The sequence below is a fragment of the Betta splendens genome, chromosome 22 (genome assembly GCF_900634795.4).
Source record: "Betta splendens chromosome 22, fBetSpl5.4, whole genome shotgun sequence".
Classification (NCBI taxonomy): Eukaryota; Metazoa; Chordata; class Actinopteri; order Anabantiformes; family Osphronemidae; genus Betta; species Betta splendens.
The window spans coordinates 10,614,561-10,628,783 of NC_040900.2; the positions used below are offsets into that span (position 1 = coordinate 10,614,561).

The following is a 14,223-nucleotide window of genomic DNA, read 5'->3' on the forward strand; positions in this document are numbered from 1 at the left end:
TATTAATCTCCTCTCATTTAATTGTAACAGCGATGAGCGAGCAATGTTTTAATTGCTCTACATTTTATAAAGCCACACGCTTAATAACGGGATTAATAGGGGATGTTATTTGACCACTGGACAGCCACAGCTCCCTTCTCTTGCAAAACCGGGGTGGAGTTTAAAATTAATGATGCGGTTATGTCAAAGCAGCCCTATAAGCGATAAAGAAGGGTGTGGGAAAGCGCATTTAGGAATCATATGTGCAACGTTAGGGTATGTTTATTCTCATGGTGTGGACATGTCAGTTCTTGACATTTTGCCTGTGCCCTCGCTGTACATTAATTCTTTTGTTTGCTTTTTCTGGACTACACTTTCGACAACTGACTCGTGTCTGATGCCTTTTAAAGACCGCATGGACTTACTTTTCTTCTTGATGTTGAGCAGTTCCTGCTCGATCCTCAGACAGATGGACTGAGTCAGCTCCTTGGAAATCCTCTGGAAAGCGTCAAAGTCCTCCACCTCATAGACGTGAGTGTCTGCTGGGGGATTCGCAATGGCCTCCAGCTCAGACCTCACTGCATCCTTCACACCAACGGCAAAGATTTCTACGTCAAGCTCCCTCAGGGCCGTCGCTGCGTTCTTAAAAGAATCAGATGACTTTCCATCCGTGATCAGGACCATGACACGGGGGACATTTTCTCGAGCGCCGCGGGAAGAGATGAAGATCTTCTCCTTGACGTAGGTCATGGCCTTGCCAGTGTTGGTGGAGCCTCCTCGGTAGGGGAAGGTGCGCACAGCTTTGACAACGGCGTTGATGTCGTGGTGGGTGTTGAGGGCAAACTCAGTGTGCGGATCCCGACTGTACTGGACCAAGCTGATCTGGATTTTGTTGGGTCCAATGTCAAACGAATTAACCAGAACTTCCAAAAAGGCGCGGACTTTGGCGAAATTTTGTAATCCAATACTGTACGAGCCATCGACTAGAAGCACCACATCAGCCTGCACATCCACTCCCAGGGAGCACTCTGAACAAACGCACAGCAAGTGGACAGGTGAGAAACATTTAGTTTATTTAACATTCAAATGTATACGACGGATCACCTTACCTGTTAACACCTTCACAGGCTGGGTCTTTTCCATGGCCAAGATGGGTTCACTAGGGGTGAGACCTTTGAGGGCAAACAAGCTGATCTCGTACTCAGTCTCAGGGGAAAGATCACGCACGTTGATGGACGTTTGGGTGGGGGCTATGTACAGCTCTTGGCGTTTCATTCCTGGCAGCATGGGAATCAGGGTGAGCTTGTAGCCTGTGATTTCGCCCAAAGATGCGTCCCAAGTGACTCTCATGGATTTAGATGATATTTCAGTGACCTGCAGGTTGGATGCTGGCTCCACCACTAAGGAAGAAACACAGGAAGTGAGAAAACATTAGCTGGGATACATTACACAGGCTTTTGAGATTTATAAACATTAAGTTCACAGCATGCTCTACTTCTGTCTAAGTATCAAAAAACTTTATCTGACTTACGTTCTTCTCCGCTGACCAAGGTGCTGAGTTGGTCATCGACACCGGAGCACACCTCCCTGATGATCCGTTTCTGTACTTCCTGAATCACGTCAAAGTTGGGAACGTTGTACACGTGTTTGTTGTAGGGTGGGGTGGCCATTTCCTTAAGTTCGTCTTCATCTGCTCCCTTGATACCTAAGTAGCAAAATAAGTGCAATATAAAATTGACAGGTCTACAGTGGGTATACGTTAGGAAATATGACAATAATTTTAACAGGTCAATAAATCTATGGTCAGGCAGATTTAAACACTGAATAATAAACCATACCTAGGACAAATATTTCCACTCCAATGTTCCTAAGTCTTTTTGCATGCTCCTCCACTGGGTCTTGAGATTTTCCGTCAGTGATGATCATGGCTACCTTTGGAAAAGCTTTCCTGGATCCAGCCGCCTCGGTGAAGATATTTGTCAGCAAGTAATCTATGGCATCACCTATGAGACACAAGAGGTTTTAAAAATGTGTCTTTACGTCTTCCAGCCATGTCAACACATTTAATTAAGCTTATTATGTGCCACGCAGCGAGCAATGTACCTGTCATAGTGTTTCCTCCCTTGTACGGCAGGGTGTTGATGGCTTGGAGCAGGTCACCTCTTCGCGTGTAACGGGTCAGGGGGAATTCTGTGCGCGTGTCCGTACTGTACTGAACCACGGCCACTCGGGTTTTGTCCGCGCCGATGTCGAAGGCCCCGGCCATGGAGCTGATGAAACTACGAATGTGCTTGAAGTTCTCCCTGCCCACGCTCCAGGAGCCGTCCACCAGAAAAACCAAATCTGCTAATGCGCTGACCGAACACTCTGGGGAAAAAGAATGAAAAACTTATGTAAGATCTTAATATTGAGAGTTTAAATGCAAAAGCCTAATTTGCTGGACCTCCTGACTGTTTACATGACATTAAATCCCTGACATTTAGTTTAAAGACATGCATTCTGGCATCAAAGCAAACATCAGCTGGTGCCAAAAGGTGGGCTGGTATAGTAAAACGTGACCTTTCAGGCTGAACCTTCAGCAAAAGTTCCACACACAACGTTCCGTTTCATCATCTAACATTTTAAAATAATAAGCTTTTCCGTGAATTCCCCCAGGGTTCGCATTGCATGGGTCCATCTCTTTACAGGACACCTGTTCTGCTGGGTGGTGTGGTGATTAACTGACCACGGCAGGTCGTGGTTTCTCTGCGCTCCCTTCAAACACATGAACCATAACTGAGCCTTTGTCTCCAAGCTTCAGGCCTTCCTCTTACTCCTTGATGGGCCTACTGGTTCAAAATAAAGAACCAGTATATGCTTCCTGGGCCACGGTCAGATCCCTGTTTGCTTTTGCTGTGACAAGCTCAACGGAAGGTAAAATGTGTGCCTGTCCAGAATATCCCACAGGAAAACAAATATGACAGTGGCAAGAGGAAAGTCTATTTTTAATGAACGAAAAGCCAGCCCTGTTCAGCATTTGGTCGAGACTACAGTAAACATACTCACTGATTGCATCTGACTCTGGCCTCCTGACTCGTTCGCTGGTGTTACTGGACTGGACTGAAACATAGGAAATACTTGGTGAGTTGGCACCAAATATTGCCACCCTTGTCTCACAGCGTGTTTTTTTTCCCACAGTGGAAAAAGGCAAGAAAAACTGTATCATTCAAAATGTATTAAACAGACTTACTGGTCAGCTGGCCAAAGATCGGTAAGCTCTCCTCTGACCCATAAAAGGAGTTTATGGATACCGAGTAGTCCAGGTCAGGGGTCAGGTCAGTGATTGAGGTTGAAGTGGCATAAGCATCAAGAGTAAAATCTCTGGTGGGTTCATCTAAAAGCAAGTGAGGAACAGTGCTGTAAATCAGCTGTGGGGTCAACGTGTTGCTGTCCTGGTTCAGATGATTGACTCCATACTGACCTGCATCTGACACAACTTGTATTCTGAAGCCCTCTATTGCTGAGGACGGTCTCCTCCATGACATTTCCACCGTTTTCTCACTTATTATTTTAAATTTCAAGTCCGAGGGGGGTTCCACTGCAAACACCAGAGGAAACACAGTCAAATCACAGGGCATGTGCGCGCGTGTATGGCTTGGTGATATTTGTGATCAAATCAAATGCATGTATTTTCTCGAGCATTCACACCGATCCCAACACAAACACTTCGTGACTGAAGTGGACACGTTTTGTCGTTGGGAGGAGGACAGAGACAGAGCACTGACATCCATGTGAGAGTGACAAGTACAGGACACGTGATGACATTAATAAAAGGTTGTGAGACGCCATTTTGGGGGAAAATGGCATTTGTTTGAGTTGCCCAACAGAGGTGGGGAGCAACTCAAGCACTGGCATACAAGAACATGTGCACTCTAACGAAGTGCAAACACCCAGTGACCCATCCAACACATGCTGAGTGCAGTCATTACAACGCATGCCTCGACCACAGCCTCAACTGCTTTTATCTCAGCGTCACAAAAACACAAACGTGACTACATTCTAAATTTACTGATTATACAATGGAATTGGAGTTGCCATACATACAGTAGCTTTTGGCAAAAGTGAACTCTATATGTTATATATACACATCGTATATAAACATAGTTCAAAGACAAAAAGTGCTTTGTTGTGCGTTTGGTTGAAACTGTCTACACGAGTGGCACACATCCATTGTAAACCTTTTAAAAAGAGTACACAGTTCGTCAGCAAAGACTCCTGTGTACTTTTTCTTTGGCGGCATAATGCATGAGAAGGTATGAATGAACAAGGTCACTCAAAAAAAAAAAAAAAACGCCGCAGAGATGTACGGGGACAGACGAAGTGTGTACATAACAAAACATAGAGTGACAGGACCACACGCCTTCACGATGGAGCTGACTGGACCACAGTGTCATGCATCATGTACATGTGAAAGTTGTTTGCTTCAACAACTTTGTTCGACTGGATGATAGTTTCCATGTACAATTGCGACCACACAGACAGAGATGACAAATATTTTAAGATGATATTCTTAGAGCGACTGGACTACCAGCTATTAGGAGACAATCGGGTGAGAGGAGGTGTGATTACATTTGGTTTGGTTGATTAGCATGCAATTTAGTCATTTGCAATGCAAAAACTCTTCTAGTGGTAGAAATTCTGTGCAAAATGTCTAATTGGTTAGTCAACATGATGAGATGATCGCCATCATTTAAAGTATTATAGTGGTAGCATTGACTTTGTGAGATCTTTCTAACTCTAACAATTTAGTTCTTATAGTTAAGTTGTGGAAAGGAAAATTGGTGTTTCAAGATGAAAAATATTAGAGATGCAATAAATTTGTTGTTTTGTGAGAAAATTAAAGGGAAAGTTACAGGGATGTTATTGGAAGTTGTAACTAATCCATGCAGAAACTTGAACAGCACGAGCACAGGTCTCATGTGAAGCAGGGTGAACTTCGGAGGCAAGAATATCATCATAAAATACACTTCAGAGGAGGAAGTCGTAGCTTGGGACACAATGAATAACAGGCAGATGACAGACAGGAGTCCACCAAACACTTTCAAACTGGGACTGGAGGATCACCAACCTGGTACATCAACTCAAGGAGCCCCGGTGGGCTGAGTCCCCCCCTCCGCGAGTACTCATCTCCGACAACAAATGGTGAGGTGGGTGTACGGAGGCGCGTGTGGGTTTGGAGTTTGTGTGTGTAATCAGGGCGAACGGTGGATTGAAAAGCTGCTGTTTCTTTAAGCGTATGTCCACCTGGTTTTAAAATATATACAAAAGGTGGAACAAAGGTGGTTTGTCTAAATAATCACTGGTATGCTATTTGGACATTGTGGCTGTTCTTGTTATATGTCCCCTCGGTTCCTAATAAAGGACATTTCTGGCTCCCTGGATCCAGAGTCTGGCTACTGTTCTGTCAGTAACCTTGGTCTCCAGCCAGACAGACAGCCAACAAGCTATCCTGGTCTGAGCCGCTGCCAGAAGGAGAGACCAAGAAGAGGAGGAAAGGACTGACTCGCCAAAAGAGGCAGGACAGATGCCAAAGTAATTCCACAACATGTGCTGACATTAAACATTACTGCATATTAACTTTCCATATGTATTGCGACTCAGCGCTTTTGCCGAATGCCCACAAAGAAGCCCCGAGAAAGGCTCTTTTGTCTTTGCGCCGTCTGAGGATTAATTTGCTGTTCTCATATTTCATCTTTCCATTCTGTTGGTGCAGATATGTGAGGCGAGACGTTAGTCTCCTCTCGCTCCTCCAGAGGGCTTCGAGAGGAAATAAAATCAGGAGGTTTCCATGGCATATTTCTACTCAATGTTACTTCTGTGTCGGAATTACTGACAGATTGTTAACACTCACCGCACGCACGACATCTTTGCTCTGTTGAAATGCACAGCAAGACCAAATGCATACAGAAATATGGGCTGAGAAGTAGTAGGGGTTTTCAGGTTTGGCACGTGCATTTCCCTTGAATTGCTTTGTTTATCAAACTTTATACCCCAAAAATCTAATAAATGGAGTCATTAAGAACAATTCTTTAACCACACATATCTTCTGAATTCTGTAAAAAAAAAACAATGGGCTGTTTTATTTTCAATTCATGCTTTCTATCACGCTTCCACTATTCTGCTCTTGCTGCTGTTGCACATGCACTTAAATGGCTTTTAAAACACACATACAGCTATAGCATAATAACTGCCAGTTCAATAGAGGATGCCAATGCCAAGAATTTGGAGGTCTGCCAGTTTCTGTTCTGGAGAAAGTGCAGACTTGCTACCATAAACCTGCAACAACAACAGCGTTGCTATGGGGACAAATTGAGCCATAAAATTACTTTTGTTCCATGTTCTGCTGTTTCATTAGTTTAATTTGAAAATGGAAATTAAATAAAGTTTACTGTGTTTGACTAGTTTCATGTATTTGCCAATCATGAATGAGAAAATTGCTGAAAAGTGTTAGTCTAAGTCATTTAAACCTTAGCCTAAATACAAATTTCTATCAAAGCCCATAATTGGTGCTGAAAGAAAAATGTAACTGTGCTACAAGTGAGGGGTGGAAGAATGACAGTCAGGTCAAAACATGGCATATACACAGGAAATAAAACAAAAACTTTATTCATATTATTAATACAAAGTTCAGTTTAACTATACAGCGACTGACATTAAAATATAACAGCTGAAACATTAACAACCAGTGGAAATACTACGTAACTGAGGAGAAGAAGGAGTTAAAGGGACAGAGTGGGAAAGAGTAAGAAAGGAGTCAGGAGTCAAGTGGTTTCATTTACCTTGAGCATCTATGGAGGATACCAGGGCTGCGATGAAGGCAGCCGTGGCCAGCGACAGCCCCGACTTCATGTTTGGGCCTGAGGGGTCAGCAGCGCATCAATCAACCTGAGGACAACGGTGGAAAACGTGTTCAAGCTGGAAGTCAACAGGGTGACTGGATACACAAGCGCCACACCTTGCTGCCTCCAGCTGACAGCTCAGCCCGAGGCAGGTTATTAATACTGACGGACCATTGTGTGTAGCCAGTGGTGGAAAAAGTGAAAAAAATAAAAACCTTTAGAACACATGCTCCTCCTGTGTCATATTCATGCATAATCTGGAAACCCAATATCACTGGCTTTGAAGCTCACACAGTTTAGCCGTGCATGGGCAGACCCCACCCATGTGGTTGGAAGACCTCAGGGCGACCAAACACTCATTCTGTAATAATAGAGATAGTCCAAATCCTAAAATAGCTGCTGCCTTTGACTCATGTTCTTCACTCTTCACTTTAATTAAATCCTCTTTTTTGACTGACTTGCGTTCAGTTACAGACACTGATGAGAGTTCATTGTTCACTTTTACAAGAACTCGTCTGATTCATTGTTATTGTCCAAAATCATTAGTTCTGACATGGAACCGTCTATGAAGGTGATGCTCTTTCCGCGCAGCCACCGATCCGCGGGCTGTGCGCACCGCCTGGTGCACGCGCTGGAGAGCGCAGACGAGCGGCGAAATTCATCTTTTGGCTGCGCGACACCAAAAAACGACCAAATCAAATTTCGGAAACAGGCTATTACTGCTCTTGTAAATATCACGCACCTATATCGTGCAAGGGTCGTTTTTTTAAAACGCTGTTTTTTTCCTGATGTTTTTTTTTATTATTAAAGGTTAGTTTAAATCATCCCATGCACGCGCACGATTCACAAGCGCTGCAAAACCCAAAACGTGAAAAAGCGTTACAAAATGTAATGATTAACCCAAAATAACAAAAAGTCACTTTAACCTCCTTAAATGGCAAAGCAATGAATAAGATAACCAGTCTACTCACCAATTCAACCCCCCCAATAATAAAGCGCCTAAATTTGAGAGGTTCCCCTGGAGAAAGTGAGACCTTCTGAGAGGATCTGCGGCTGGACCCCTCTCTCCTGTCTCTGGCTACTGGAAGCTCCGTTAGTAGGTGTCCAAAGAGGAAAAGCCTCTTTCCAAGTGGGAAGAATCTTTCCACCACCGGCTACTTAAAAGGGGGGCAGTTCCCAACTCTCAATTTGCCATCATATGTGCGTCTTGCGAAACCTCTGGTCGTCCGCTGATGTATGTCCCCTGCTAAGACCAATCTACTATTTGGAAATGGCTTTTTTTTCCACGCATTCCTTTGGTCTGGCAATTTAATGAGTTTCCAGTACCAGTATGACCTCACAGTAGGGCACAGTTAGCCAGGCAACACTGCGAGGGGGAGTGTTTTATATGCGCCAAGGGCAAACGATTTATTCACACGGATGTCGACTAAATAAGGGATAATTTTTTGCACGCTTTGCTCTGGCATAAAATATTACATGCTTATAAAAATCACGCGTTACAATATGAATAAAAAGCACATTCATTGTTACAGGCGATGTACAAAAGGTAAATCTATCCTACTTTGCTGCCGCAAAAATCGTGACTAATTGTTTTTTGGCGCCCTCTAGAGGTCAACATGAAGAACTACATTAGTGATAGGTTGGGATTAGTCAAAGTTTAGTCTATCCTGGTCAAAAGATTGGAACGGGTATTGATTTGTTTTTTTAAAGACGTGAACTCAATGTGACGCTTGAGTTTAACACTAACTTCCCAGTTTCATCTGATGTACAGTTCTCTATCTGCAGCTCGAGGGTTGTATCATAAATTGGAGATTCAATAAAGTTTATGAATCCCAAAGGGAACTTATTAAAAATTGTCATTTCAAGAATTACATAGCATTAATCGCAATAACATATGATTATTCATTTAGCAAATAATAAAACATAAAAATTCTGCAAAACCCAACAAATCTGCACAATCACCTAGAGGATTCGTGATCATGTCCATGATCAGCATCTGGGTATTTTTCTGACATAATTGCAAAAGTCCAGTTACAGTAGTCAGTTCACAGAAGCACTAAACAGCTTATACACATCCACTCCCTGTGAAGAGATCTCACTGTACAATACACAATAACTGACTCAAAACAATCTTTGATGATTCGTCACCAGATTACAGTATTTTACTTTTTAGGACGGTTTGAGAAAATTATAGAGCTTAACTCACTGGTTCAAAATGTGTTTTATGCACAATCCAGACTGGAAAACCTGATGTGAACCTGACTCATTACTTCTAAGAGACACACTGACATTCCAGACACAGTGAGAGTCATCATGGCTTTATGAAGTGTACTTGGACCTGCCCTTCAGATCGGTGGGTGTTCCATTAGGCTCCTGTTAAGAAAACAAAGATAATAATGTTTGACAGGATCAAAATGGCGACATCTGCTGACGAATCATCTGTATTGCAACTATATACAGGAGCTAGAGTTAAGCTCATAGCTGAGCAATTGTTATTGAGCATTTACCCTGTGAATCGTCAACACATTAAACCTAAACACACCAAAATAAGTCATGATTTAGGACTGTTACATGTCATCAGTATTTTTAAACTAACCTGTATACTTAGACTTGTTTATCTAGTTATGCTTATTCAGCTAAATGCACTCAGAACTCTTATTACCTGGGTAAATAGCAGATCTCGGACCTTTGGCTCTTCAATGTCTTTTCATTATCAAAAAGCTGATCAGACCAAAATAAATAAAATTGTGTGTTTTGGACAGTTGAGATTAAGATCTAGAAGTTCTAGAAACGATTCAGCATCTGACGTTACACACCTGACCTTTGACCTTACGTTTTGCAATGCTAACACCTTAAAGCTAGGGCACAGACTTTATCATTAATAGGCGGCGTTTTTTATTCTTTTATTTTAAGTTATTAGCAGTTTTTGAACATATTGTGTAAGTAAAAAGTAACACAGCAGCTTTCTTCCTGGCAGCTTCAGTACATGTAATTATGTCTGTAGCAGTTATCACAGAGCAGCTAACATGGCTAACTTAACTCAAACACACACTGTGAGTAAGACTTACCTCATGCCATCCTGTGTCATTCCATACTTGCAATGCTATGATGTAATCACAGCATTGTTATCTGAATCTTTATTACAATTCATTATAGTTCTGTGCATGTTTTGGCACCAATCCAGGATATTTTCAGCTACAAAAACCATTAAAATGTGAAAACATTCAACTTTTTAAGAATTTTCTGACCCCCAATTAAAGCAATGCTTTAAATAATCAAGCTACTGTCAGCAATTCTTGAGCAAGTTTAGATTTTTAACCAGTTTAACCCCCCTTTAAACTGAAAAACATACAAAGCTAGCGCACTGATGATAACACGTTTTCCGGTGCAGCTCAGCTCGCTGAAATGACGTGCTTCCCCCTAGTGGCGAGATTTGGTAACAACGCTAATACTCCCGCACACCAACAAAGTTTTAAAGTAAAACGTACCAAATGAAAAAAAAATATTTTTTAGTCTTCATTCTCTCCTCTCAGAAATGTATATACAGTCCTCTAATCATATTATGACATAAATTTACATCATGTCATATGTTGCATATGACATGATGAGGGAATTTCTCAATAGGAAATTACAGGAGACAGAAACACTGAACAAGTTTGTTTAATGCACCATTCAATCTTTATAAAACCCCATAAAGTTTAAACTTAAAACTATTTTGTAATTAACAAATCAGTAACCTAATGCAAAGAAAAAAGATGAAGTGAAGAACAAGGAAAAACTAACAAACGACAAATGAATGATGAAAAAAACTATTTGGTCAACTTTGACTTTAAATTCCCAGAAACTGAAATTAACTAGATTTGTGTTCTGCCACATACATTTCCCAGAGTTGTATAATTTATATAATTGTATAGGATTATATTTCTATTTTAATAAGCATTAGATTGTATGAGTATGTGCAATAATTTAAATACAAAGACGCCTTACGACTGGCTCAGCCTGTTAACACAACCAAGTCGCCCTTTACAGTTTTGGTTCGATTTGTCATCAGTGCTTTATGACATCTCGAGCATAAAATACTTGTCACTGTTAAACATTATTGGTTCCCATAATTATCAGCATACAAGCAAGGACTCATATATTAAGGACTCATATATTCAAGGTCATCTCAAAAACCAGAGGTATGTCGATGATATCTTACGATACATTCTTCAGCAGGACATATAATAGTACAGAATATGGACAAAACTTAAAATACATACAGCCTTCAATTGTTTAGCCATTCACAACTCGCTAAAATGAAACACGGGTTCTTTGACATTTAGATAAATAAAAAAATAACAAAAAACATTCTCAGCGGCCAACTTCAAACATATCACAAATGAACAAAGCTTCTGATAAGCAGCTGCTGCCTTTACACAAACGTGCAGCAGATGTGTAAAGAGACCAGTGTATACACGCTAAACCAGCAAGCAGTCCAGAACAGACCCTGGAGGGTCAACCATGCACAGGAAGGTGGGAAAACGCAACACAAGCGGCGCTTAGTTTGGAATGTCTGCGCTAGTGTTGCGAGTGTCATATTTGTGGTGGATGATGAGCAGGACCACACCCAGGAAGAAACAGATGGATCCTACGGTCATGTAGGCGATTCCTAGGAAAGGGTTCTTCCCGCCCATCCAGGAGATGGTGCTCAGAATCATCCGCTTGTGGCCAGCGAAGCTGAGCACGGGGTAATCTGATTACACGTTAAAGAACAGACACAGTTGGCAAAAGTGCATTTTTAACATAGACACTTGTCTATTTGTCTAAACGAAAAACATCATTGGGTTAAATCTTTACATCAGTTAGGATCTTATTAATATGACCAGTTCAACCAAACCTTTCCTCCAGTGTAAAGCTCAAATCCTTGTAAAAACAAACCTGAATAGCTAGTTTGTGTGCAATGCCTTGTTTGACCTGTTTAAGCGCGCAGGCAGTTACTTTTAAGACCCCACACCTCATGAATAACAAAAAGCAGAAGATAGATAGCAAGTAGATCTATGAAGCAGATGTATAGAGAAATTCCAACCTAGAATGGCCATTAATCTGGAACATGCCAGCACAAAAAGACCTGGATTAGGTTCTGTTCAGCACAGGTTTCTATTTACCCCAAAAGGCCAGTTATAGGCCACATAAACCACATAATCAAAACTTGCGGGTAATCAGTGACATTTAAAATAATCCAGGGTTACCGTGTTTCATCACCAAATTACAATTCACTACAACCAGCTCTACAGCCTTAGAGCAGCTGTAGTCTTTATTGTGCAGTAGAGTTTCTGGCTTTACTTTAAAAGGATACTGTACGTTATGTTCAAGAGGTAATTGCCACTGGAGAGTGTTGGGGTTGTGCCAGACTTCTTCTGGATGATGCGATAAAGCTTGCGAAAGGTGGGCAAGGCAGCCGTGCGCATCCACACAATTAAGTCTTCATTAATGAAGCCGTTGTTGTCAGGATCTGATGGGTCCAACTCATATACTGGATTCCTCCAGTTTATGGGTTTAGTTGTGCCTGAGTAGAAAAAATACAGGGGCAAAAACAAGCTACTCTTGTCAGTCTCACGTGGTTGTGAGCCTAAGCGATTCTGAGGACAGTTAGCTTGAATATTACCTTGGAAAGCCACAGTAAGGTTGTCGTTTGCACCAGGATTCCTGAACTTAACATGCTTGTCTGTCCACCAAGCAATGCCCTTCTTTACCATCGAAACTGGATTTTTTGTGCCATTAGAATCAATATAATACAGCGTCAGGGTGTCTGGAACAGAGAAACACTACATTACAGTATTACCACACACACACAACATCTTCCATTGAAGTAAATGAGATACACGCCACCATACTAATGTCTCATACACGCTTTGCACTGAGCATTTCACAGAACCTACCATTGAAAAGGCTGTTTGCTATGGCCCCACATGGAGCTATGGGCAAGCCATCATTTTTACGATATGGTTCGCATTCCTTGTTGGGGTCCTGCAGAAAACAAACAGAGTTAAACTGATGCAAAGGGAACTAATGGGAAGTTTGGGATGGAAGGCATTTTCAATAGATGCAGAATAGAATTATTTGAGAATGATACCATCAAAGAAGACACATCTCCATTTAACTGGCTGTCATCCCTGGACTTCACATAACGCCTGTGGTTCTGATAGAAGTTAGATAACCCGTAGTACATGAAGACGGTGCTCTGCAGAGGAAGAGAGACTTTCAGTGATACTAGTATCTTCATTCATACAACCTCAGAAATGCTTCTAAATGTTCTCATAATGTTTTTTTCATCACAGACAGACTTCACACTAAATCAGAAATTCTAACAGACTTGTACTGTTGGTTTGTTGTATCCAGAGACTGGTTTGAAACAAGATGAAATTGCCTGAGCTTTTTATAAGCAATCGATCAAATCTGGAACAATGACTGCTAATAAAGGCCTTAAGTGCTCCATATATAGAGCTTAATGGACGTCCATTGTCGAGCAAAAGCATTTGGCCCGTTTCTGGCACAAGCAACGCCATCGATACCAGTTAAACACATGCATTATTCATGGTTTCCTCTTTCTGTGCTCAGGTCGTCGGCTCACCTCAAATGGCTGTGTCAGTGTGAAGTTCAAGGAGCAGTGACACTGCGATGTGCTGTTCCAGCTGAGGTTCTGGGCACAGTTGTAACACGGACTGTTTATGTCCGCGCCCGTGTAATCAATCTGGAAATAAGGGATCATTTAAACCAATTAAGTAGAATAGGCGCATGAGGCGTCGCCCTGCTATTATCGCACACACATAAACTTTAATAAATAGCGTAGCCTTAGCTAGTAAAAGTCAGGCAGACCTCTCTCGTACTGTACCTCGAACTCTTTGATGTTGTTTGACGTGACATACAGGCCGATGCCGATCGGGATAAAGATGAGGCCGATGACGAAAAAGGCAGGCAGCACCGTGCCCGCCGTCAGGATGGGCTGCCAGGCGGGCAGTCGCTGCTGTTTGAACGCTGTATTATCCGGCTTCTTGCTCTTCGCAGCCCCCACCACACCGTGGGTCGCAGCTCCCGAGTGGTGTCCGTCCTCTTCCTTAGCGTTATAGCTTGACGCCATCATGGCTGCCCTCCACCGAGAGCAAAATAATCCACTTTGGTTGACAGCCGAGCCTTACCCGTTAATCCCACGGGTAAACAAAACGCCAGAGCAAAGGATAAAACAGTTTACGGAGTGAAAAATATCACGTTACCGGCTTAAATACCTACGTAGTGTCGCTGTTACGACTGAGTATACGTTTCTTGTATTTTCGTCCTCTAGAAAGAACCCGGAAACGGACGAGCCAATAGGAGACAGGACGGAACC

The 14,223-nt window shown here is 42.2% G+C and overlaps 2 protein-coding genes across 9 annotated transcripts in view; both read right to left on the reverse strand.

Annotated features, from left to right (window-relative positions):
• Positions 1-8,120, reverse strand: part of col12a1a (collagen, type XII, alpha 1a) — a 41,656-nt gene extending 33,536 nt beyond the window's left edge. For 3 of the 8 annotated variants that reach the window (XM_029139751.3, XM_029139748.3, XM_029139752.3), the window contains exons 1-10: positions 7,829-8,117; positions 6,798-6,903; positions 3,440-3,556; positions 3,209-3,352; positions 3,025-3,078; positions 2,083-2,346; positions 1,818-1,982; positions 1,511-1,684; positions 1,089-1,379; positions 405-1,007 (exon numbers count right to left, since the gene is read on the reverse strand). In XM_029139751.3, the coding sequence (XP_028995584.1) occupies positions 405-1,007; positions 1,089-1,379; positions 1,511-1,684; positions 1,818-1,982; positions 2,083-2,346; positions 3,025-3,078; positions 3,209-3,352; positions 3,440-3,556; positions 6,798-6,867 (1,882 nt within the window). In that variant the 5' untranslated portion in view covers positions 6,868-6,903; positions 7,829-8,117. Of the gene's footprint in view, positions 1-404; positions 1,008-1,088; positions 1,380-1,510; positions 1,685-1,817; positions 1,983-2,082; positions 2,347-3,024; positions 3,079-3,208; positions 3,353-3,439; positions 3,557-6,797; positions 6,904-7,828 lie in introns of those variants that run through there. The other 5 variants (XM_029139749.3, XM_029139747.3, XM_029139753.3 and 2 more) reach the window with 4 other exon arrangements.
• Positions 8,121-10,501: 2,381 nt separating this feature from the next.
• tmem30aa (transmembrane protein 30Aa) lies at positions 10,502-14,174 on the reverse strand. Its single transcript, XM_029139795.3, has 7 exons — positions 13,732-14,174; positions 13,471-13,590; positions 12,973-13,080; positions 12,779-12,866; positions 12,505-12,648; positions 12,196-12,405; positions 10,502-11,592 (listed from the first exon to the last, which is right to left on the reverse strand). Exons 1-7 carry the CDS (start codon positions 13,978-13,980, stop codon positions 11,399-11,401), a joined length of 1,113 nt encoding a protein of 370 aa, XP_028995628.1. The 5' UTR covers positions 13,981-14,174; the 3' UTR covers positions 10,502-11,398.
• Between the last annotated feature and the right edge of the window lie 49 nt (positions 14,175-14,223).